This window comes from Camelus bactrianus, chromosome 9 (genome assembly GCF_048773025.1).
Source record: "Camelus bactrianus isolate YW-2024 breed Bactrian camel chromosome 9, ASM4877302v1, whole genome shotgun sequence".
Classification (NCBI taxonomy): Eukaryota; Metazoa; Chordata; class Mammalia; order Artiodactyla; family Camelidae; genus Camelus; species Camelus bactrianus.
This window is the reverse complement of record NC_133547.1, coordinates 5235101-5259150: the sequence shown is the minus strand read 5'-3', so window position 1 is coordinate 5259150 and position 24050 is coordinate 5235101. Positions and strand designations below refer to the sequence as shown.

At 50.1% G+C, this 24050-nt stretch overlaps 2 protein-coding genes and 2 long non-coding RNA genes across 6 annotated transcripts; 2 read left to right on the top strand and 2 right to left on the bottom strand.

Annotated features, from left to right (window-relative positions):
* Positions 1–1528: 1528 nt before the first annotated feature.
* On the top strand, positions 1529–9023 carry LOC105062690 (myeloid cell surface antigen CD33-like). The gene is given in 8 exon segments (XM_045510766.2): positions 1529–2668; positions 2751–3122; positions 3325–3603; positions 3825–3872; positions 4054–4150; positions 4380–4461; positions 8535–8666; positions 8668–9023. Coding segments are annotated over 8 exon segments (1083 nt in total). The 5' UTR covers positions 1529–2634; the 3' UTR covers positions 8707–9023.
* Positions 4569–13336, bottom strand: LOC141578718 (uncharacterized). The gene is made up of 3 exons (XR_012509362.1): positions 13216–13336; positions 8923–8984; positions 4569–5442 (listed from the first exon to the last, which is right to left on the bottom strand). It is a non-coding gene; the product is annotated as an uncharacterized LOC141578718 (long non-coding RNA).
* On the top strand, positions 13313–23624 carry LOC105062689 (sialic acid-binding Ig-like lectin 13). Of its 3 annotated transcripts, none has more exons than XR_012509342.1 (9): positions 13313–13502; positions 13610–13990; positions 14204–14482; positions 14708–14755; positions 16706–16963; positions 17049–17311; positions 17781–17877; positions 18215–18296; positions 20479–20535. XR_012509342.1 is itself a non-coding variant. In XM_074371018.1 (9 exons), the coding sequence occupies exons 1-9, from the start codon at positions 13451–13453 to the stop codon at positions 20659–20661; spliced, it is 1665 nt and encodes a 554-aa protein (XP_074227119.1). In that variant the 5' UTR covers positions 13313–13450; the 3' UTR covers positions 20662–23624. The 3 variants fall into 3 exon arrangements, 1 of the variants encoding a protein (XP_074227119.1); XM_074371018.1 differs by having other exon boundaries at positions 17049–17333; positions 20479–23624; XR_012509341.1 differs by having other exon boundaries at positions 17781–18296; positions 20479–20545.
* On the bottom strand, positions 18090–20857 carry LOC141578717 (uncharacterized). The gene is made up of 3 exons (XR_012509361.1): positions 20716–20857; positions 20114–20232; positions 18090–18223 (listed from the first exon to the last, which is right to left on the bottom strand). It is a non-coding gene; the product is annotated as an uncharacterized LOC141578717 (long non-coding RNA).
* Positions 23625–24050: the final 426 nt, after the last annotated feature.

Here is a 24050-nt window from a genome sequence, read left to right as displayed (position 1 = left end):
CCTCCTAGGGCAACGTTCTGCCGGGTGCAGCATGGACGTTAATAAGGCTCCACTCTTACCGGTGTATCAGGCCTGGAGATCACAAGGAATATTAACTTGGGATCTTTGCGGAAATGTAAACGAAGTGGAGCCATGATAACCCCCAGCCTGCGTCCTCGTGGACCAGCCTGGGCAAACCAAGTGCATCGGACCACCAGGGGGAGCCATGGAGTTGTGAAATGCAGCGACCTTGATTTGGTCTCCATCTTCATAGGGGTGCGGTAAGAACTGGGTAGACAGGGTAAGAGGCAGGAACGCCTACCAGCTTCCAGAGAAGAAGGAAGTGGAATGGGAAAACAATAAACCAATATTAATATAGCATTGTTAATAACAACCAATAATAATAACTATTTCCTATTTATCATTCCTATGTAGAAAGACTGAAAATCTTTATTCTAATAGCTTTGTTTTATTTAGTACTGTATTATTTAATTATTTTACTTTGATGGGGGGAGGTAACTAAGTTTTATTTTTAGAGGAGGTGCTGGGGATTGAACCCAGGACCTCAAGCGTGCTTAACAAGCACTCTACCACTTGAGCTATATCCTACCCCCAAGACTGTAAATCTTGAGATAGATTAGCCTCTGAATGAAGGGATGGGTTCAGAGCTAGGAGTCAGGAAAAGCAATTGATGGTGAAAGAATAGGAACTGAAAAATATGGACTGAGGATGGTGGAAACCCGGGGCAGCGATCCCGGTAACTCCCTAGATGAGCAGCAGAGGGCGCCCTACCAACGTTCTGCAAGGAACGTTGAGCTGGCGGCACAGCCGCAAGGGGGCGTCATGGGGGCAGTAGGTGCACAGAGTCCAGTTTCTGAAGGAAAATTACTTGACTTCGGTGGGCTTCAGTGTCTTCATCTGCAAAGTGGACATCGCAGCTCCTATCTTTGTGAATCTGAGAATGAAAAACCAGGCTGAACAAAGTCAGCACCAACAACACAAGAAAAGCAAGGAAAGAGAGAAGGCCGTCCATCATAGGCACCCTGGAATCCAGCCACATCTAAAGCCAGGTCTAATTGTGTCCCGAATGAAAAATAAATAAATAAAGGGGACTCAGGACGCAGAGACATACAAGACAGGAGTCCGAGCCCTGGTGGACGAGTTAGTACTTACTCCAGTCCACATTTTGTCCCTCACTAGTTATATTTGTGTACAGGGGCGGCGGGGGGGGGGGGGGGAGGTGGGAATCTGGAGCGTACAGTTAAAAACAGATGCTTTAGGGACAAGAAGATGAGATTCAAATCCTGTCTCCAGGCATGAGCTGTATCTGTTCTCTAGAAAGCGAGGTCGTGAAATAGCGCAGTGTTGTAATGGTCTATTTGCTGTGAACTGATAACCAAGGAACTTTAATCACATAAACAAGTTCTACGATTTCACCCCCAACACTTTATGTTCTTCGCGTCACAGGTTACATCGTTTTAGCTTGTGTGTCCATTAACAAACTGTTGTGGTCATCACTATCCTTAATGCTTTTGTCTTTTAACTTTTATACTAAAATTAAAAGTGATGTACACACCACCATGGCCCTGACACAGTGATCTGTACTTGTCTCTGTATTTACCTTTACCAGTGAGTTTTATGCTCCCACGTGCTGTCATGTTTTTAAGTTTATTGTTCTTTATCAGGAAATGACAGATAAGAGGATAAATTTTTTATTTCCACTAGGATATCTATTTTTATTTTATTTACTTATTTATTTATCTAAATGGCCGCACCGGGGATTGAACCCAGGACCCTGTGTGTGCTAAGCACATGCTCTAGCACTGAGCTCTACCCTCCCTGCTTATACTACTCCTTACCATCCTTTTACTTGAACTGAAAGACCTCTCAAGCATTTCTTGTAATGCATTACGCTAAGGGGAAGCAAGCCAGTCACAGAAGACAAATGCCTCATGACTCCACTTGTATGAAGTCTCTAAAATAGTCAAATTCACAGGAGCAGACTTTCTCCATCCCAGCAGTGTTGACCTTCAGGCTACATGATTTGTTGGGGGGGGGGGGGCTCAGGGAGCACAGCATGTTTAGAAATTTCCTGGTCTGTACCCACCAGATGCCAGTTTCACCCAATTCCCAAACTGTGACAGTCAGATGTGTCTGGACATTGTCAGATGTCCCCTGGGAGAGGGGCAGGGGTAAGAACCACAGGTCGGACAACAGTGTGACCCTCTCCGACCAGGGCAGCAGGACTCAGACAACCCCCACCCCCGTCTCATGCCTCGGAGGCCTACAGAGGCCCCTGCTGAATCCCTCGCTGGTGAGGGTGGACCTCGCCAAGGCCCAGAGGCCTGATGGACAGAGCCCATATGCCTGGTCCTGGCTCTGGCGCTGCAGGCACGCGCCCGAGATGGGGGGCAGGGCAGGGGTCTCCTCCTTGCCTGCTCCTCTCCGGGCAGGTCTCCGGGGTCTCTGGGCCGAGGGGTGTCCTTCGCTCTGTGCAGAGAGGGGACCAGCTCCGGCTCCCGAGTTCCTCTTCTGTGAACGGCCGAGTCTCGTGCTCCTCCCGGCTTCCCGTGGATCTCCCCGGGGCCCTCCCTCCCTTTCACTTTCCCCTTCTCTTTTCAGACACAGGACGCGCAGAAACCCTCCGACTCAGAGATGCTGCGGCTGCTGCTGCCCCTGCTGTGGGCGGGTGCGCGGGCGCGGGGAGGCGGCGCGGGCGGCGCGGGCGCGGGGAGGCGGCGCGGGCTGGGCTCACCCCGGTTTCCCCGCAGGGTCCCTGGCTCAGGTACCCCGGCTGGAAGTGCAGGAGTCCGTGGCGGTGCAGGAAGGCCTGTGTGTCCGCGTGCCCTGCTCCATCCGTCCTTGGGGCTACTGGGCCATCTCTAGTCCAGTTCATGGCTACTGGTTCCGGGAAGGGGCCAGCGTGTTCCAGGATGCTCCTGTGGCCACGAACAACCCAGATCGTGAGGTGCTGAGGGAGACCCGGGGCCGATTCCGCCTCCTTGGAGACCCCCGGAATAACGACTGCTCCCTGGACATCAGAGATGCCAGGAGGAGCGACGAAGGTTCATACTTTTTTCAAGTGGAAGGAGGAAGTTTGAGATGGAGTTACATGTTTAACCGGCTCTCCTTGCATGTGACAGGTAAGGAGTGGGGTCCAGGAGAAGCCACAAGGGAAGAACATGGGGGTCCTTGGCAAAGCTGGGATGGGAGCCCCTCCTCAGAGGGCATTGGGGGTAAAGCAGGTGGGGGCTCAGAAGGAGGAACTGGACCAAAGCCTGAGGTTTCTCTTGAGGTCACATGTCTAACCCTCCTCCACATCCTCCTGTCTCCTTGCCTCGGCAGCCCTGACCCACACACCCAACATCCTCATTTCTGGGGCTCTGGACGCTGGCCGCCCCAGGAGCCTGACCTGCTCAGTGCCCTGGGCCTGTGAGCGGGGCACACCCCCCATCTTCTCCTGGACGTCAGCCGCCCTCACCTCTCTGGGCCCCAGGACCCTCCTCTCCTCAGTGCTCACCCTCACCCCACGGCCCCAGGACCATGGCACCAACCTCACGTGTCAGGTGATGTTCCCCACAACTGGGGTGATCGTGGAAAGGACCATCCAGCTCATCGTCACCTGTGAGTGCTGAAGCAGAATGCTGGGGTTCTGAGGGTGTCAGACCAGGAGGTCCAGGCTGGGGTTGCTGGGTGCTCTAGCCCTGGAGGCCCGACTGAAGGACACCAGCCGTGGCCCTCCTGCATATCTGTGGCTTCTGGGGTGGAGTGGGTTGGGGAGATGCCTATACTTATTTCACTCCATGCCCCCAACTGAAGAAGGAAATCCACTCTCCCCATCCTAGGTGCTCCACAGAATCCAGCAGTCAGCGTCTGCCTGGGGGATGGCACAGGTAGGAAAGAGCTCCCCAGCCATGGGGCATTGATAGTGGTGGGTTCTCGTCCAGGTTGGGCCAGAGCTGGACTTTCTGTGCTCAGATGATGCGGTCAGGTGGGGTGCTGTGATTGGACATGAGAAGCCCCTGTTGGTCCTCTTCCCCCAATATCCTCTCCCCAAGTCTCTCTTGTCTGCAGGGGAATCGGGGACCAGGGCAGGAGTGATTCAGGGGGCCATCGGGGGAGCCGGTGTCACCATGCTGCTTGCTGTCTGCCTTGGCTTCATCTTCTTCATGTGAGCTGGGTTGGGTGTGGGCCAGAGGTGGAGAAGAGGAACCCAAAGGGTTGTGAGGACCCAGAGCAAAGGCCAGCCCTGGTCTCAGACATCCAGGATTGGGAGGGGGGTGGGGGGTGGGGCTTGTCATAAAGCCTTGTTATAAAATTTCCCGGGATCTCCCTACCCTTGACCTGCCTCAGTCCCCTCACTCCAGCCTCAAAAAAGTGACCCTGATGTCTCCCAGCAGGGTGAAGACCTACAGGAAGAAGGCAGCTAGGCCAGCAGTGGGTGTGGAGGACATCCACCCTGCTGTGGGGACAGCTTCCCTGGTGAGTGACACAGGCATCCGGGCATGCAGCCCCCCCCTGCACATCTCCCAGGGTGGCCCAGAGTCCTGCTCTATTCAGTGTGTCCAGAAATGAGCCCACCACCTTCCTGCCTGTTTGAAAATGCCGATTTTATTACTACTCAGGTATGGGAGGCCAGCAGATCAGGAGGCAGGTGATTGCCATGGAAAAGACAGCTTGTTACAGTTCCCAGAGGAGGGGGCATGCCACAGCATACAGGGCCATGAGGGGCAGCACCAGGGTCTGTGAGGAGACAGAGGGAGCGAGGCAGAAACCTGAGCAAGAGATTTTATTGTGGTTTATGCAGAAAGGAACAGGCGGGGATGGGTAAGCAGATTTGGAGTTGTCTGTGAATAACTGCGGCGCGCTCTGGGGTGTAGGGGCTGTCTCTAGCTGTCTGGTACCTGACCCTGAAGTGATGAGAGCAGGAGGATGACGGCCCAGCATGTAAGAGTTGGATAAAGGAAGTGGCGGGGGTCGTGAGCTTTGGGCTGATGGGTTTGCAACATCAAGGGCAGGCTTGCAAGCAGATCCCTTAGACTCTCTAGACATTGACCAGCCCTGGCAGGGGCAGTCCCTCTAGAATTAGCAAAGCCCAGATGTCAAAACTTCAGAAACACATGGTTAATACAACGCTAAACATACTTCTCCTGCTGGGTCCTCTGTCTCCCTGATGCTACTCTTGTCCCTGACTCCCAACCAGAGACCTACCCCTGTCCCACCCCAGTCCCCCCCACCCCTTCCTGTACTGAGACACGACAGAGCATGTCTGTGCTTCTTCTAAATACAGTTTAATACAAACACCCCCTTTGAGCTGAGATCTCCTCTTCATCTGCATCCTGCTTCAGCCCTCCCACCCCTCCTCCCCAGCACATCAGCCTTACCTCCATCAGAGACCATTAACCCCTCATGCCCAAGTCTGAAATGCACGGCTTCTCCACACTGCCAAACAACCTGGGGGACCTTTAAGGCAGGAAAACCATTTACTTATTAGATTACCGGTTTATTATGAAAGGATATAGCTCAGGAATGCATGAAAAGCCAGATGAAGAGATACACAGGGCAAAGTATGTGGGACGGGGTGCAGGGTTTCCAACTCCCCTTCCAGACACATCACCCTCCCAGGACCTCCACCTGGTCACCATCCCAGAACCTTCTCGAACCCCATACTATTGGGACTTTTATTAAGGCTTCATCATGATTAACTCCATGATTGATGTATAACTCAATTTCCAGTCCCTCTTCCTTTTCTGGACCATAGGGGATTCCAGGCTCCTAGTCATGGCTTTCTCTGTCCCATCCAAGAGCCATTTTGGAACCAACCTAGGGTTGCCTCATTAGAATGAAAGACACTCCTATCACCCAGGAAATTCCGCAGGATTTAGGATCTCTGTGTGAGGAACCAACATGAGACAGATGATGCTCCCAGTGCTCCTGTCACTTGGGAAATTACAAGAGTTTTAAGGCCTCCGTACCAGGAACTGAGGGCAGAGACCAGTATATATATATATATATATATATATATATATTCTAATACTTCACGAGTGATGCACTGACCCTCGTTTTAAATGCGATCACACTGGCTGCTGTGTTGAGAAAGTCTGTAGCGGGATGGGGTAGAAGAAAGGAGCCTAGGTAAGGAAGACGCTCAGACAGCCCAGGCAAGGGATGGAACAGCATGGAGTAGTCTGCCAGGGCTGCCATAACAGGATACCACGGACTGGGAGGCTTAAACCACGGAAATTAATTTGCTCACAGTTCGGGAGGCTGGAAGTCCAAGGTCAAGGTGGCAGCAAGCCTGGTCTCCCCTGACGCCTCTCTCGGTGCCTTGCAGACGGCACTTTCTTGCTGCGTTCCCACATGGTCTTCACTGCGTGCTGTGCGTCCCTGATCCCTCTTCCTCTTCTCATAAGGACGTCGGTCATTTGGGGTCCTGTTCTAATGGCATCGTTTAAACTTAATGACTTACCTCTTTAAAAGTCCTATCTCCAGACACAGTCACGTTGGAGGTTAGAGCTTCAACATATGAATTTGGGGCAGACACAGCTTAGTCCATGAGACAGACTTAGTCTAGGGTAGAATGATGATTCTGATGTGAAGCGGTTGGGTTGTGGACACATTTTGAAGGTAAAGCCAACAGGATATGCTAATGGAGTGGCAGAGTACATGTGGGGTGTGAGCAAACAGAGCTCCCTGCTTCTACCTCATAGGAGCCATAGATGTGCAAGATGACACCACAGGTGTCCTTAGATGTCCTTGGATACCCTTAAATGTCTATAAATGTCCTAAGATGTCCATAGATGTCCTTAGATGTCCATAGACATCCATAAATGTCTATAAATGTCCTTAGATGTCCTTAGACGCCAAAGATGACTCCAGTGTGGTTGCCCTGAACAACATGAAGAATTGAACTGCCAGTTCCTAAAATTGCTGTCTCTGAAGGAGGAGTATACCTGCAAGAAGGGAATCAAACTTTTATCTTGGTTACTGTGAGTCTGAGCTACCTCTGAGACACCCAAGTGTAGATGACAAGCAGACGGCAAGAGTCTGGAGCACAGGAGGGGAATCCGGGTGGGATACACAGAGGTTCAAGGGATCCTCTACACCAAAGTCTGATAGTAGATGAAATCACAAAGAAGAGGAAGGGTCCACAGACAGAGTCTGTGACCCTCCATCATTTAGAGTCAAGAAGATAAGGTTGAAATAGCAAGACAACCACTGAGGAAGAATAAATGACCAGGAGAATGTGGGGGGGGGGGGTCCCGGTAGTCAAGGAGAGATGGAGCTTCAAGGAGAGAGAGCCCATTTGTTTCAAATGCTGAGTAAGATAAGGTCTGAGAAACAACCATACGTGCTATCATAGCTGATCTTGACAAAAGATCTGGTAACCTGATGGAGGCAGTTATCTTGATTGGAGTGAGTTCAAGAGAGAGCATGAGGAGATGGAGTGGAAAGACTTTTCTGAGAAATGTTGCAATAAACCTAGAGCTAAGAAATATAACTGCAGCAGAAGATGGTTGTACTCCTAAATCCCATGGAACTTCCTGGGTGAGACCACCATCTTTTGTTCTAATGAGGCAATTAGGCTCCTGGATCAAGGCTGGTCATCAGAAGGACCAAGCTGAGATTAGAAGCTTGAAATCTTCAGCCCCACTTCCCACTCCCCAGAAAGGGGAGAGGGGCTAGAAATGGAGTTAATCAGTATACATGCCTATGTGATGAAGTCTCCATAAAAATCCCCAAAGTATGGCGTTTAGAGAGCTTCTGGGTTGGCAAAGGAGCTGGGAATATGGTGCACTCAAAGAGAACATAAAAGCTCCTTGCTCCTTCCTACACGCCTTGCCGTACGCATCTCTTCCATCTGGATGTTCATCTGCATCCTTCATCGTATCATTTTATAATAAGCCGAAACACAGTAAGCAAACTCTTTTTCTGCGTTTTGTGAGCCACTCTAGCAAACTCATTTAACCCAAGGAAGAGGTCCTAGGAACCTCTGATTTATAGCCAGTTGATCATAAACACAGGTGACAACCTGGACATGGAGGGAGAGGGCGGTCTCATGGGACAGTGCCCTTAACCTGTGGGACCTCACACTGCCTCCAGGCAGGTAGTGTCAGAATTGAGTTAAATTGTAGGACACCCAGCTGCCGTGGGAGAGCTGCTTGGCGGGGAGGAGCTTGTCCTCAACGCCCTCCTGTGTATCCAGTGCTGGGCACTTAGGAGGCATCAGAGTGTCCAGGAGTGGAGTTTGTGATCGATAGACATGCGACCTCGGGAAGCACTTAACTTCTCTGAGGTTTAGTTTCTCTCTCTGTAACGTAATAGTATTTTCTGCATAGGTCTGTGTGCATGTTCAGTGGAACTGGAAAACAACCTATAGTGTTCTATTTGCTGGATGACTGAATATATGCAAACTTGAGAAATGTTTGGTTAAAAAAAAAAAAGGAAGAATGAATAAATGTTCTGTTCCAGAGTCAAATTCACTTCATGGACCCTTTCTGCCCTCTCCCCCTACAACTTCCTTGATTGGACCCCTTTCTCTGCTCTCCACCCAGGGTCTCCAGCAAGAGTCCAAGGTGGAGGGTCTTGATGAGCCCACGAGCTCCACAGGGACCGCCCCCACCTTGAGGATGGAGCAGGAGCTGCATTACGCCTCCCTCGCCTTTCACGGGATGACTCCTCAGGAGGGGCACCTACACAGACTATGCAGAGATCAGAACCCAGTGAGAGAGCATCAGCCTCGGCCAGAGCGTCCACATCCCCTGCAGGAAAGGGGACTCAAGGGTTGATTCCTGGAGACGTCACATCCCCATGGGCCAACTCCAAGAGTTTGTGAGCTTCCGGCTATGTGGGCGCTAGCTTAGACTTTGCAATCAGAGCGACCTGGGATCGACCCACACTCTTTCATTTACTACGGGCATGGCATCAGGTGAGCCACCTTACCTCCCCTGCCTCGGTCTCCTGCTTTGTGGAGGAGGTGTGAGAAGTCCAGCCTCACAGGGTTTCTGCGAGGATTAAAGAAAAGTATGTATGAGAAACACACAGCAGAAGGCCTGGTATGTTGTGACCATTGTCAACTGAAAAAAAAAAAAAGCACAGCCTAAAAATTGTGAGTTATGTTTGATTCAGGGACCTCACTGAGGACACAGCCTGGGAGACAGCCTCTCCGCTAGCTCTGAGGAACTGCTCCAGAGGTAAGGGAGGAGCCAGGCTGTACAGGAGCTTTTGCTGAAAAACACAAACATGTGGTTGATCAAAAGATTACTGTTCATCACAAAAATCAGACATCTCAAGGAATTGATTCTAGTGCTTTTCTACGTATGGGTAGATGCAAATATCTGGGCTCACTGAAATCGTTCCTTAGATGCACACCTTAACTCTCTAGAGTGGTGTCCCGTTTTTGTCCAGCCTGAATTCGCCTCAGGGCTCACGTTTGGGAGAGGCTAACGTGGCTGACGGCAGCATCCTTTGCTTTCTGAAATGGCAGGAAACATTTTTTTGCCCTCACATTTCACCCAGAGGTTAGGTATGTCCTGCCCTGGACACCACATCAGCCACATGTCTGTCAACTCTTTACTCAGAGCCCTTCCGTGGATCCCTTCCTTGACCTGACCTCCAGCACCTTGTCTCTCCATTCCTGAATCTTCCCTTTCCATCCTGCCTGCCTCCTACTAGCCCTGCTATAGGCAAAATCACATATTAACCTTTAGAGAACTTCCTAAAGCTTAGAGCTGACTGCAGCCAGAATACTGCTCTGTCTCCTTAACCCAAAAGAATAATTTACAAACTTCTTGGGTTGACACTATAGGTCAGGGGTCAAGACACCTTTTTGGTAAACAGCCAGATAGTAAATATTTAGGCTTTTCAAGCCACAGGGTCTTTGTGGCAACTATTCAACTCTGCAGTACAGAAGCAGCCAGAGGCACTTTGCACATGAATTAATACAGCTGTGTCCCAACACAATTGTATTCACAAAAGCTGGCTGCCCCCGGGCTGTAGTTTTCTGACCTCTGTTCTAGGTTATCCTTAATCTCATCCAGTCTGCTTCTCCATCACTACATCCTAAAACCATCAATCCCTCCAGCCATTCTCTCTGTAGCCCTCCCGGAAGCACTCCTCACTGTCCTGGAGAATCTGCATCTCTCCTTAGCCCCAGGTCACCACCTGGCTAATGCCTTCTTATCCTCAAAAATGTACATCTAGGTTGAGAAGGTGGAGGAAAGCAGAAGCTAGTTTGTAAACTTCCTCCTAAAAAGCCTAACATTCTAATTTTCCTAAAAAATCAGTTGAAAGAAAAATAGCCCCAAATATACCAGCAGCACCCAAACCATGACAGGGATAAAGCATGATGCCTCAGTTCATTAAGTGACACTTACAGAAACAAATGGAAGATTCTGGCGTGGTGGAAAAAACGCATAGTGCCCCCACCCCCTGCCCAACACCCAGATGGAACACTTGGGTCAGACTTCTGTTTATGATAATGTCAGGCTGTGCGATGTGAGTCAACCCATCTGTCGAATACGTTAAAGGTGAACGGTTAGACTTCCAGTCCAGACAAGATGGCATTGGCTCATTGTTCCCTCCAGCTGCCCTCTGTTGACAGCTTAAAACTCTGTGAATGGTGCAAGGAACAATCAAAGGAGAATTCTGGAGACTGGTAAGAAGATGGAGAGTTGGCTTAGGACCCCAGGGCTGTAGGCACAGTACAGAGGCAGGGCATCTCAGTCCCCACACCCAACCGAGGACAGACACTCAGACCCGCCATTTCCCAAACCCTGACCGAGAAAAGGAAGGCAGCCAGGTAGGCTCATTCCTGGATGTGGAGGGGAGGGGGCAGGGCACAACTGTTAAAGGAATGACACAGGTACCTGGACCTCCCACGCTGGCCCGTGACCCCCAGAGCCCACGGCTCCTCGTTCCTTGACTCTTACCCCCTCCCCCTAACCCCTGCCACCTCACCACAGCCCAGCCCTCCAGGACACTCTGCTCAGCAGATGGGAGACAGGCAGGCACCCAGGGTGCAGGAGCAGTGACCAGCTCAGCCAGCAGAGGGACCGGCCTAAGCAGAGGCCTGCGGAGCACAACGTGTCCTGGGGAGGCGAGCGGAAGTGTGGCCCGTGGAGTGAGAGCCAGCGGAGTTCAGAGCCAGTGTGCGGAGGGGAAACAGAGGTTGCCTCAGGTTACCACATCGTTCCCTTCCCCTTTCTCCTCCCGTCCTCAGATCCGCCCCAACCTGCAGGCTGACGGCTGGCCTCTGTGTGGGCTGCGTCCATCGTGGGCCGCTCTAGGCCGCTCTGGGCATTTCACTTGTACGAACACGTCAGATCTTCGAGGTGACCCCATCTGTTCATTTGCTAGGCCTGCCACTACGAAGTACCACCGCCTGGGCGGCTTAAACAGCAGAAGTTCATTTTCTCAGGACTCTGGAGGTTAGAGATCTGAGATAAAGCCGTCTGCAGGGCTGGTCCTTCTGAGGCCCATCCCCTTGGCTTGCAGACAGCCGTCTGCTCCCTGTGTCTTCCCTCCGGTGTGTGTCTGTGTCCTCACCCATTCTTCTTACAAAGACGTGGGCCCTATTGGCTTAAGGCTCACCCCAGTGACCTCATTTTGTTACCTAGTTGATCGCTGGTTGACTGAACCCACACCAGGATCCTAGCCCAGGCCGAGACCCGCTGTCCGATCGGATTTGCACAGCCAGTAATGAAACTGATGATGACAGAGGGAGAGTACAGGCTTTATCCAACGGCCAGAGAAAGGAGAAGTGGGAACCAAGTCCATAAATCAACTCCTCAACCCAATTTGGGTGGACACACCAAATATGTAGGAGGGTGGAAGTAAAAGGAGGGAATTGCAAAGAGTAGGAGGAATATTCATGCGTTATCCAAGGCCAGAGGTGTGGTTTGGACCGAGAACTGATGCAATTTTCCTTTCCAGTTCTTATGTGGGCTTTTCCAGTTGTTGTCATGGCAACTGTCAACTGTCTTGGCGCTGGTGAGTGTGTCATTTAGCACGCTAATACATTACAATGAGTGTATAATGAGGCTCAAAGGTCCACTGGAAGTCAAATCCTCTGCCATCTTGGGCCTAGTTGGTTCTAACTGGTTCTTGTTTTTTTTCTCCTTGAAGCTTCCTCCTGAAACTTAGATAAGAGTAATTTGTTTCTATTTAAGGGAGGGGTAGGGGTATGATCCTGGGGCACCAGCCTCAGTAACAATTTTACCTTAATTACCTCTTTAAAGGTCCTGTCTCCAAATACAATGACATTTAGAGGTACTGGGGGTTAGGTTAGGGTGACACGATTCAGCCCCCAACACTCTGTGATCATAGGCACTGGAGCCCGCACAGAGTGGTTAAGCCCCTGACTAAGGCAGCACAGCAAGCATCAGGGAACCAGGCTCCAGCCTAGAGCCATCAAGCTGCGGAGCCTATGCCCCGCCCCTTTGTCGGAGGCCTCAGATGATGAAGCCCCAGGGAAGCGCTGACAACAACGCTCTCACTGAGGGAAGGACTCAGAATGACCCCTGAGGAATGGGCAGAGCCAGGCACTTGAGCTACGAGACTGCCACACCAGTCTGCAGAAAACACCCACCTCCATCCTCGAATCAGATTTTCCTACAGATGAGCGTTGAAAATTGTGATCTCCCCATGTGACAGATGAGAAAACTGAGACTCAGAGGGGAGAAGAGCCAGGCCCACCTGCCCCCAAAGCCCAGCGCTCCCAGCATCGTGCTGGGCTGTCATCTTGCTCCAAGTGTCCGGCTCCCAGACCTGGCGTGTGCAGCCACCACCAGGGATGCCTGGAGCAAGGGGCTGTGAGCAGGTCGGTCAGTAAGCCTCCTGCCCACCTGTAGCATCATGTCCTCGTGACCCCCTCCAGTCCTGGTCCCATCCACTCTGGCCATTTATATGAGGGAACTTGCCTTCTTGCTGCATGGAGCAATCGGGCTTCCTGCAAGCCCCTGCCTGTGCTGCCAGCATCACACACGGTACCAACGGGAGCTGGGGTTCCTCCGCCCCTCAGGCCTCGGAGAAGTTCTCAGGGACAGAGACAAAGTCTGTTACATTCTCCCCTTGGACTCTACTCCCCTGAAAGGAGTAGATACTCGTGTGCCCTTGACATGTTCATGCAGTAATTATTCACCACCTCCTTCGCCCCTGCGGGACCCATCCTCATCTTTCCCGCCTGGAGTGTCCCCGGCCGGCCCTTGCTGAGTCCCACACCCAGCGGGGACTCACCGGCCTGCTTTCCGGTGGGAGGACATGGAGCTGCGAGCGGCGACTGGGCTGCGCTTGCTGCGTGCGACCCTCAGCCGGCCCTCAACTGGAAAGTAGAAGGGGTTATTCTCCAAGGTCCACGCAGCTCCGGCAGCGAGCGGATGCCTCGTTCCTCTTTTGCGGTCAGTCACCTTTCTGACTTCAGCCCTGGGCTTCCTGCTGGGGCTTCCTCTCAGTCCCGTGACACCAGGGCCCCATGATTCTCACCCCAGAGATGCTGCGGCTGCTGCTGCCCCTGCTGTGGGCAGGTGAGCGGGCGCGGGGAGGCGGCGCGGGCGGCGCGGGGAGGCGGCGCGGGCGGCGCGGGCGGCGCGGGGAGGCGGCGCGGGCTGGGCTCACCCCGGTTTCCCCGCAGGGTCCCTGGCTCTGTATGATGTACACCGGCTGGAAGTGCAGGAGTCCGTGGCGGTGCAGGAAGGCCTGTGTGTCCACGTGCCCTGCTCCTTCCAGCCTTGGGGCTACTGGGCCAGCTCTAAGCCAGTTTATGGCTACTGGTTCCGGGAAGGGGCCAGCGTGTTCCAGGATGCTCCCGTGGCCACGAACAACCCAGATCGTGAGGTGCTGAGGGAGACCCGGGACCGATTCCACCTCCTCGGAGACCCCCGGAATAACGACTGCTCCCTGGACATCAGAGACGCACAGAGAGGGGACACGGGGACGTACTTCTTTAGGGTCGAAGGAACGTCTTATATGAAATATAATTATAAAAAAGACCAGCTCTCCGTGAATGTGATGGGTAAGGATGGGGTCAAGGGGAGGACACGTGCAGGGGTCCTGAGGGCCCCCAGCGCAGGGCAAGGAGGGGATCCACTCTCTTCTCATCCTGGGAGGGACCCAGGGTGGCCCAGGGGACAGGATACCGGGGCTGGCCTGAGGCAGAGACTGCTCTTGGGGGCACATTTGGGGTCCCCACCTCCAGGGTGTGTGTCTGTGTCTCCCTCCTTTCCAGCTCTGACACAGACACCTGACATCCAGGTCCAGGGAACCCTAGAATCTGGCCGCCCCAGGAACATCACCTGTGCGGTGCCCTGGGCCTGTGAGAGGGGGACACCCCCGACCTTCTCCTGGACTGGTGTCGCCTTCACTTCCTTGGACCCCAAGACCCCCCATTCCTCAGTGCTCACCCTCACCCCGGGGCCCCAGGACCATGGCGCCAACCTCACGTGTCGAGTGACCTTCCCCGGAGCTGGCGTGAGTGTGGAGAGGACTGTCAGGCTCAACGTGTCCTGTGAGTGCAGGGCCAGGACACTGGGTCCCTGAGGGCAGTGGGTGTTGGGGAGGGAAGGGGAGAGACTGGGCTACTGGCTGCTGGGTCCTGCGAGCTGGCACCAGGGAGGAAGGAAAGAGGAGACACTTCTGTGCCCCCTTCCTATTTGCAATGTTTCTCGGGGGAAAAGGGCCAAGGCCCACCCTCTTGCCACTGAAATATGAACAATTATGTCTGTCTGTCCAGATCCACCCCAGAAGCTGACCATCAGCGTGCTCCAGAAAGACAGCACAGGTAGGGCAAAACTTCTCTTCTCCAGGAGTGTGGTGGGAGTGAGGTCCGTCTCTGCCCTTCAGAGCAGAGCTGCGGTTCAGAACTCAGATAGGAGCGAGGCTCAGGCCGGGTGTGGGGACAGCAGAGGGAATTCCCCCTCGTTCACTCATCAGCATACAGGCTGGCCTCCCCCTCCCGCTGACCCTGCTCTCCTGGGGAACCGCATGGCCTCTTCCTTGCCCGATGTGTGTGGCTCTGCCGGCTGCCAGGGCTCTATCCTTGTCCCCAGCCCTGCTTTCATTCCCCTTAGGATCTGGACCCCACCTTCTCTTCCAGTTTTCTTCCCTTATTTTAATGTTACTGTTTAAAATAGTAAGCATAAAATGTGTCACAGCCTGCTCAGGCCACCATGACAAAATACCACAGACTGGATGGCTTAAAAAATAGCTTATTCTTGCCAGTTCTGGAGGCTGGGAAGTCCAAGATCAAGGTGCTGGCTGCCAGGGTTCCTGGGGATGGCTCACCTCCTGGCTTGTAGATGGCCTCAGACCACCAGGTGCCAATATCATGGCCTCATTTAACCCTCATCGTCTCCCAAAGGCCCATGCAAATACCATCACACTGGGGGTTAGGGCTTCGACAGATGAATTTGAGGGGGACACAGTTCAGTCCCTAGCAAAATTTAATACGTATAAAATAGTATTCAACATCTTGTGTACCTCCACTGTTGGGTATCCTTCCAAACGTAACCTACACATACACATTTAAAAACACACACGTATGTGCAGACAGTACTATACATATGGCTTGCATCTTTACTATTATTTTTAATTAACTTTTCATGTGGAGTAATTTTATATTTACATGGTACAGACATGCTCCACAGATCTCTCACCCAGCAGTCATCGTCATTAAAATCTTCCATCACCATGCCACATTTGTCACAGCTAAGGAAGTGACGCTGGTCCACACATCGGTCCGTTTCTACAAACTGGACTCCCCTTTTCCTCACAGTTAGTCTATCTCGGAGACTTTCCTGTATCACTAATAGGAAACCTCTATTCTTAACGATGACTCCATGGTCTTCCAATTAGATGGTTTGTTTTGTTTTGTTTTGTTTTAAATGGAGGTACTGGGGACTGGACCCAGGACCTCGTGCATGCTAAGCATGTGCTCTACCACTGAGCTATTTCCCTCCCCACTGGGTCTCCCAATTAGAAGTAAAGTATACAGTAAAGTACTTAATGGGTCCCCCCTTAGTGGAAAACTGTGGCATTTCCAATCTTTTGCAAAGACAAATGAGACAAATGGGTGTGTCTGGAAGATGAGTTTCGAGAGGGAAGAAAGTCCTGGATCAAAAGGTATGTTTGCGATTTCTGTAGGTACTGCCGAATCGAGCTACATGGAGGTAGTTCTATTTAAGCTCCCACCTTCTATTTGCCCATTTCTCTGCTAAGCATTTTCACCCTTGCTGGTACCCTGAGTAAATTCAGTGTCATTTTAACTTGTATTTATCATTTTGTGAATAGACTGAGTATCTTTCATTACATTTAAAAACTATTTGTGTTTCTTTGGGGACTTTTTCTTAATGATTTGAAGAAGCTGTTTTCATGTTAAGGCAATCAGCTGTGTGTTAGTTGAAAGGATTAATTTCCAGCCTAATCATGGCCTTTTGATAAAGGGTGATTCTTTTTTGAAGTTGCAGTCAGTGGCGTACTGGAGAGGCGGTCACCAGTTGGCAAGAGGCAACTATGCAATTGCGTCTGATTTTCCCAGTTCTGGGTTCAGTTAGTTCTAACTGGCCAAGATGGAAGTTTTTACACAGAGGAAGTTGACAAATGCTACAGATCCGTGTGCTATTAGCCCATCAGGAAATGGAAGAGAAGAAAGGGATCTACATTTTGAGGAAGAGACTGACAGACAGACAGACAGACAGACACGGAGACATTAGCTTTCTCTCTGTCTTGCCAGGACCTGAAACTCTGGGCAACAGTTCATCTCTTCCAGTCCAGGAGGGCCAGCCTCTGCGTCTGGACTGTGTTGCCAATAGCAACCCTCCTGCCATGATGAGTTGGAAGCGGGGGAGCCTGACCCTGAGCCCCTCAAATTCCTCGAACCCTGGGGTCCTGGAGCTTCCCCAGGTGGAACTGGGGGATCATGGGAAATACGTGTGTCGAGCTTGGCAGCTGTTGGGCTCCAAGGAAGCCTCCCTGAGCCTCATTGTGAAAAGTGAGCTGGAACACACCTGAGGGGAGGGTGCCTGGGGTCTAGACAGGGGAGAGGCTTCTCTGATCCCTCCCCTCTCTCCCCACAGAAACCCCACAACTGTTCGGTCCCTCCTGCTCCTGGGAGGACGAGGGTCTGCACTGCAGCTGCTCTGCTCGATCTCAGAGGCCCTGCTCCCTGCGCTGGCGGCTGGGGGAGGGGCTGCTGGAGGAGAACCTCAGCAATGCCTCCTTCAAGGTCACCTCCAGCTCCTCTGAGCCCTGGACCAACAGCTCCCTGAGCCTCAGTGAGGGGCTCAGCGCCAACCTCAGGCTCAGCTGCGAGGCCCAAAATGCCCACGGGAAACAGAGTGTGAGGATCCTGCTGCTGCCAGGTCTGGGGACTATGAAGGGCTGTGCTAAAAGGAAAATGGACAGGACCTGGTTAATTCTGGGCTCGAGGAATTGAAGGAAAAGATGACTGACAGGAAGAACAAATTTGGATGGGGGAGATGGGGAGCTCATTTTCTGATGTGCTGGCTAAGCTGCTGTGGCCCAGGGAAGGGGGACACGCCAGGCTGGGTCCTAGAAGACATTGAGAGGGAGAGAAAAGGGTCTGACTCTGGGCAAAGGGGTACTAGAGTTCAGGGTCCTCGGGTACTAGAGTTCAGGCTAAGGATGGGCCTGGGGGAGCAGGAAGCTGCAGTCCTATAGAAGGCTGGGGACAAAAGACAGAGTCCTGGATAGAGTGAGCGCACACGTGGGTCATGGATTTCAGACAGCTGGATGGTCAGGTGCCTGCTAAAGGGGATTGGAGGTCACCCCAGGTCTCTTATCTGCAGGGAGACCAGGACCCAGGACAGGTGTGGTTCCAGGGGCCATCGGGGGAGCTGGTGTCACAGCCCTGCTTGCTCTCTGCCTCTGCCTCGTCTTCTTCCTGTGAGTGGCAGCCCCGGTTTAGCAGAAGGCTTCCTAGGCGGTGGTATGGTTGTGGGAGGAAGGAGGAACTCAAAGTTTCTTCAAAACTCAAAGCCCAGAGCTGAGGAAACTGGCGAGGTGATGAAAGCAGGAAGGAGTATATAGATCATTGAAACAGCATCAGGAATTTAGCCTCCTGACATCTTGGCCATGTGTGCAGTCTGGTGCCAGCATCCGGGAGGACGGTACATGCATTCTGGTCATGGTCTCTGCAGCTGGACGGCAGCCTGCAATCAGGTCCTTCTAGGCTCCCTCCAGCGAGCCCACCAGGCTGAAGGGCCTTGGTCTCCCTCCTCAGAGTGAAGATCTACAGGAAGAAATCAACAGAGAAGACGCTGAGCAGGGATGGAGTCCATCCTGAGTTGAGTCCCGTCTCCCAGGTGAGTGATGTGGGCAACTTTCCCACCAGTGTCTTGACTGGACACTTCTCCACCCAGACATGGGCCACAGCAGCTTAGCCAGCACATCAAAACTTGAGTTCCCCACCTCCCCCATCCAAATTTGTTCTTCCTCCCAGTCATCTTCTCCTTCACTTCCTCGAGCCCAGAATTAACCAAGTCCTGTCCATTTTCCTTTTAGCAAAGCTTATCTCCATTTGGCTCCTTCCTTGCTGAACCCTCACTGTCTCTCTCGGGTCACTGGCTCCATCTCTCCTCCCCGAACAAGCTCTCGGCAAGAAATTCCCCAAACAGCTGTCACTCGGTCACCCCTGTGCTTGCCCCCCGCTGTCTAGATCCAGCAGAAATCTGATGTGAGCCACACGTGTAATGTAAAACCTAGGCATGTTACAACGGTAGAAAGAAACATGAGATCGATTTTAATGTAATATTTTATCTAACCCAACACATCCAAAATATTATCATTTCAACATCATGCCATCAGTAATCAACACAAACATACAAATTATTAATGAGATACTTTGCAATCTTCTTTCATTCTTTATACAAAGATTTTGAAATCCAGTGGGGTTTTTTTCTATTTTTTAATGAATTAAAAAAAAAAACTTGATATGATTTTTTTGGGCGGGGGGAGGTAATTAGGTTTACTTATTTATTAATGGAAATACTGGGGATTGAACCCAGGACCTTGTGCATGCTAAGCATGAGCTCTACCACCTGAGCTATGCCTTCCCCTCTATTTTTTTTAATTAAAAAAATTATTTTTGAAATCCAGCGTTTAGTTTACACTCATACACAGCACATCTCCATTCTGACTCACACATTTCACATGACCAACAGCTGCATGTGGCTAGGGCTACCACATTAGGCGGCACAGGCCTAGACAATCAAGCCCAGATCCTTCAGTCTGGTGTTCTGGGATCTGTCCCCTGCCAAGTTCTCCAGCCAGCTTCCTGTCCCATCCCACAAAATGAGCTTACTATATACTATGATATTGTAACTTATGATAAGAAATAGACATTTGGTCTTCATCCCCATTGCTGGCACAGGGCTCCTAGAACCCTTGGAATTTCCTGTGATGAGAATGATAAAGGTGTCTAGTAAGATATTAATGGGGTGACTTTTAGAAAGCACCTAAGGATGGAAACTGGCTGCCAGGAGAACGAACCATGTGATGGGAGGGCTGGAATTTTCAGTCCCAGCACCCAACCTCCTGGGGTGGGAGAGGAGCTGGAGGGTGAGTTTAATCGCCGATGATCTAATCAGCCGTGCCTATGGAATGAAGCCTCCATAAAGCCCCAAAAAGATGGGGTTCGGAGAGCTTCCTGGTCAGTGAGTAAGTGGAGATTTGGAGAGAGTGAAGCAATTGGAGACGGCATGGAAACGGCACCCTTTTCCCATACGCTGCCCTGTGCATCTCTTCCATGGGCCGTCCCTGGGTTACATCCATTTATAAAAGGTAATCTAGTAAATACAGTGTTTCTCTGAGTTCTGTGAGTGGCTCGCGCAAATTACCGGAACTTGAGGAGGGGGGTCGTGGGACCGACCCTCTGATCTACAGCTGCTGTGTCAGAAGCACAGGTGGCAACCTGGGGCTTGCGATTGGCGTCTGAAGTTGGGGGGTGGGCAGTTGTAGGACCCAACCCTTAACCTGTGAAATCTGGTGCTATCTCCGGGTAGACAGTGTCAGAATTAAGTTGAATTGTAGGACACTCAGCTGGGGTTGCAGACATGCTTGTTGGTGTGCAAATCTCCCCCACATCCCTCCTCCACGTTGTAATTGGTACCAGAATCCTTACAGATCCAGGCAGGGCCTGACGGTTTCTTACTGTCTCCTTGTCCTGATACATTCTCCAAGGTCAGGGATCTTGTCTGCTGAGGAGTCACCTGACCTGGCTCACTCAGGGTGTTTTCCTACCTGTAAAACGGGGATAACATTAGTACCATCCACAGAGGGAGGTTAAAAGGATTCAGTGAGATGTGTAATAAGAAGCAGAACAGACTGTTATGATTAAAATGTGTTAAAGGTACGAATGAATGAGTGAATGAGTGATACGGATAAATGAAACGGATAAGTGAATAAGTGCCCCCCGCCTCCAAGCCCCAAGTTCCCTTCCCCAGACCTCAAGGACCACCTCTGAAGCCCTGCTCTCCTCCCATTCAGGGTCACCTAAATGAATCCTGGTCAGACAGCCCCTCAGACCACTGGACCCCAGCTCCAGCTGCCGCCACATCAGAGAAGGACCAGGAGCTCTGTTACGCCAACCTCGATTTCCAGGGGAGGAGGTCGCACAACTTTCAGCACCAGGAGACCACCGAGTACTCAGAGGTCCAGATCAGGAAGTGACGACCCCGCCCCCACCCCCGCCCCCAGGAGCTGGCTGGAGCCCAGAAAACGCACCTCTGAGGATGATGTATGTCAGGCACTGATTCTTGAAGATGTGACTGCCCTCTGAGCCAAAGCTTGTAAGTGGAAACCTGAAGTTACTTGGAGAGGCTGAAGGTCACGGTTAGAGAGTCCCGGGTTTAAATCCAGGCTCGGGTAACGCTGAGGGTGTTCCATCAGGCAAGTCATCTCACTTCTCTGTGCCTCAGTTTTCTTCTATGAAAAATGGACATAATATTCATTAGGTACATTGTTAAGTGGGAAAATTGCACCGTGGGTGTTGTTAAGCACTTTGTTATATGTTAAGTTTACTTCGGATTGGAGGGAGATGTCAGCTTTTGGCTCTATAGCATACTTCTATTTTGTATGACTACTTTTAAGAACATGTACTATTTTATTGTTTGTTTTTCTTTCTTTCTTTTTTTTTCTTGTCAGGGGAGAGCAAGCCATGTATCATTTTTAAAGAGTAAATTTAAATGCAACTCTCTAGATGGAGAAGGTATTGCCCAAGATCTATATCTAACAAAGGGCACCCAGAGTATATAGAAAATAAAGATCAAAGAGGGAAGGTATAGCTCAGTGGTAGAGTGCATGCCTAGCATGCCTGAGGTCTTGCGTTCAATCCCCAGTATCCGCATTAAAAAAGTAAATGAATAAACCTAATTACCTCCCTTAAAAAACCCAAAAAACAAAAGCAAAAAACAAATAAACAAAAAGACTATATAAAGATCTTCCACAATCAGTAAAAAAAAAGGCAGACAACTCAATAGAAAGAGAAGACAGTCAGGGGGAGGGTGTAGCTCAGTAGTAGAGTGTGTGCTTAGCGTGCACAGGGTCCTGGGTTCAGTCCCCAGCACCTCCTCTAAAAATAAATAAATAAAAGCCTAATTACTCCCCCCCCAAAAAATTTTTAAATAACTGAATAAAATAAATAAAACCTAATTATCTCCCCCACCCCACCCCTAAAAAAAGGAGATACTCAAATGGCCCATTATTATCAGAAAGGGGTTCAACTTCAGTAACTGTCAAGGAAATGCAGACTAAAGTCACAATGACGGTGCCACCGCACAGCCACCACGTTGGCTAAGATGGTAAAAATAATTATCAAGGAAATCAAGGGTTGAGGATATTGCACTATGTGAAATAAGCCAGTCACAGGAAGACGAATGCTGCGGGATTCCAGTTCTATGAGATATTTAAAGAAGCCCATTTTGGGGGGTGGGGGGCGGATAATTAAGTTTTTATTTATTTATAGGACCTTGTGCATGCTAGGCACGCACTCTACCACTGAGCTCTCCCCTCCCCTCCATGAGGTCTTTAAAGAAATCAAACTTTTTGAACTGGAAGGTGGAAGGACCCGGGGATGGGGGTGGGAGGAGACTAGGCTCAGAGGAGAGACAGATAGGAAGTTGCTATTCAATAGATAGAGAGTTTCATTTTTGCAAGACAAAAACATTCTAGAGATCTGACGGACAACAATGTGCATAGTTAATGCTACTGTACTGTGCACTTAAACATTGTTAAGATGATAAATTTTCCTTTCTTTTTTTTAACCACGATTGAAAAAAAAAGTACTCTCTAGTGGTTACCAGGGGCTGGGGCCTGCGGGAGTCGTCGGACAGTTAATGTTTACTAGGCATAGCATTTCCGTTTAGGATGATGAAAAAGTTCTAGAGATGGATGGTCGCGATGGTTGCACAGTGTGAATGTGCTTAATGCCACTGAATTGTACAGTTGAAAATGATTAAAGTGGCAAGTTTTATGTCATGGGTATTTTATCACATTAAAATTTTTTTCTTAAAGAAAAGCAAGTGTTGGGTGGTGAGGATATGGTTCAAGTGGTAGAGCGCATGCTCAGCATGCGCAAGGTCCTGGGTTCAATCCCCAGGACCTCCTCAGAAAATAAATAAATCTAATCACCTCCCCCGCCACACACACACACACACACACACACACACACACGCACAAAGAATATCAAGTATTGGTGACAATGGGGAGCGGCTGGAACTCCCCTACACTGCTGGTAGTAGTGAGAATTGGTACAACCTCTTGGGGAAACGTTTGTCCTTCTCTGCTAACGCTGAGCCCGTGAGCCGGCCGTTCCATGTACCCAGCAGAAGCACGCACGCATGCGCACCACGTGTAGACAAGACTGTTCATAGCAGCACTCGCCGCAGGGGCTGAAAAAGGGAACCTGCCCAAATGCCCATCAGCAGTAAGGCAGCTAACAACAAGGTCCTACTGTCCAGCACAGAGAACTACACTCAGTATCTTATAATAAAACATCGTGGAAAAGAATATATACATATATATATGCATAACTGAATCACTATGCTGCACACCAGAAACTAACACAACATTGTAAATCAACTATACTTTAATTAAAAAAAAAAAAACAGTAAGAAAGGTGAAGGGACTATAGGTTATTCACGCAATGGAAGAATGAGGTAACAACTCCACACAACATCTATGAATCTTCAAACAATGTGAGTGAAAGAACCCAGACACAGAGAATACAGACTATGTGATATGCTTGATACAAGGTTCAAAAACAGACAAAATTCAACTTTGGTATCAGGAATGCAGACACAGATTACCCTCTGTGGGCAGTGGCTGGAGGAGGGCAGTAGGGACCTCCTGGGGGTTCCAGTAAGGATCTGTTTCTTGATCTGGGCACTAATTGCTAAGATCAATGGCTGTCTGACTTACTTCACTTAGTATGATCATCTCCAGGTCCATCCATGTTGCTGTCAATGGCATTGTTACATCCTATGTTAAGTTTTTTAAAAATTATCCTCATTAAGTATCTAACTCTGATTGCATTCACTCTTTGAAACATTTTTGTTTAGTAAAAATCTGTGATTTGTGCCGTTTTCTATATGAAAAATCTTTAATAAAATTTACATTATGTTTTTTAAATTGAAGTACAGTTGATTTACATGTGTTAGTTTCTGGTATACATATATACATTCTTTTTCATATTCTTTTTCATTATAGGTTTATAAGATACCAAATATAGTTCCCTGTGCAATACTATAGGACCTTGTTGTTTACCTATTTTATATATAGTAGTTTGTATCTCCTAATCTCAAACTCCTAATTTATCCCTGCCCCTAGCCTTGCCTCTTTGTTAACCATAAGTTTATTTTCTATGTCTGTGAATCTATTTCTGTTTTGTAAATAACTTCATTTGTCTCATTTTTTTTTTTTTTTTAGATTCTGTATATAAGTGGTATCATGTGACGTTTGTCTTTCTCTGTCAGATTTACTTCAATTGGTATGATCATCTCTCGGTCCATCCATGTTGCTGCCAGTGGCATTATTTCATTCTACATTAAGTTGTTAAAAAG

Coding starts and splice junctions, on each gene's coding strand:
- LOC105062689 (XM_074371018.1), top strand. CDS start 13,451: ATGATTCTCACCCCAGAGATGCTGCGGCTGCTGCTGCCCCTGCTGTGG. Junction 14,483..14,707: donor TGTCAGGCTCAACGTGTCCT/GTGAGTGCAGGG, acceptor CTGTCTGTCCAG/ATCCACCCCAGAAGCTGACC. Junction 17,334..17,780: donor GAGGATCCTGCTGCTGCCAG/GTCTGGGGACTA, acceptor TCTTATCTGCAG/GGAGACCAGGACCCAGGACA.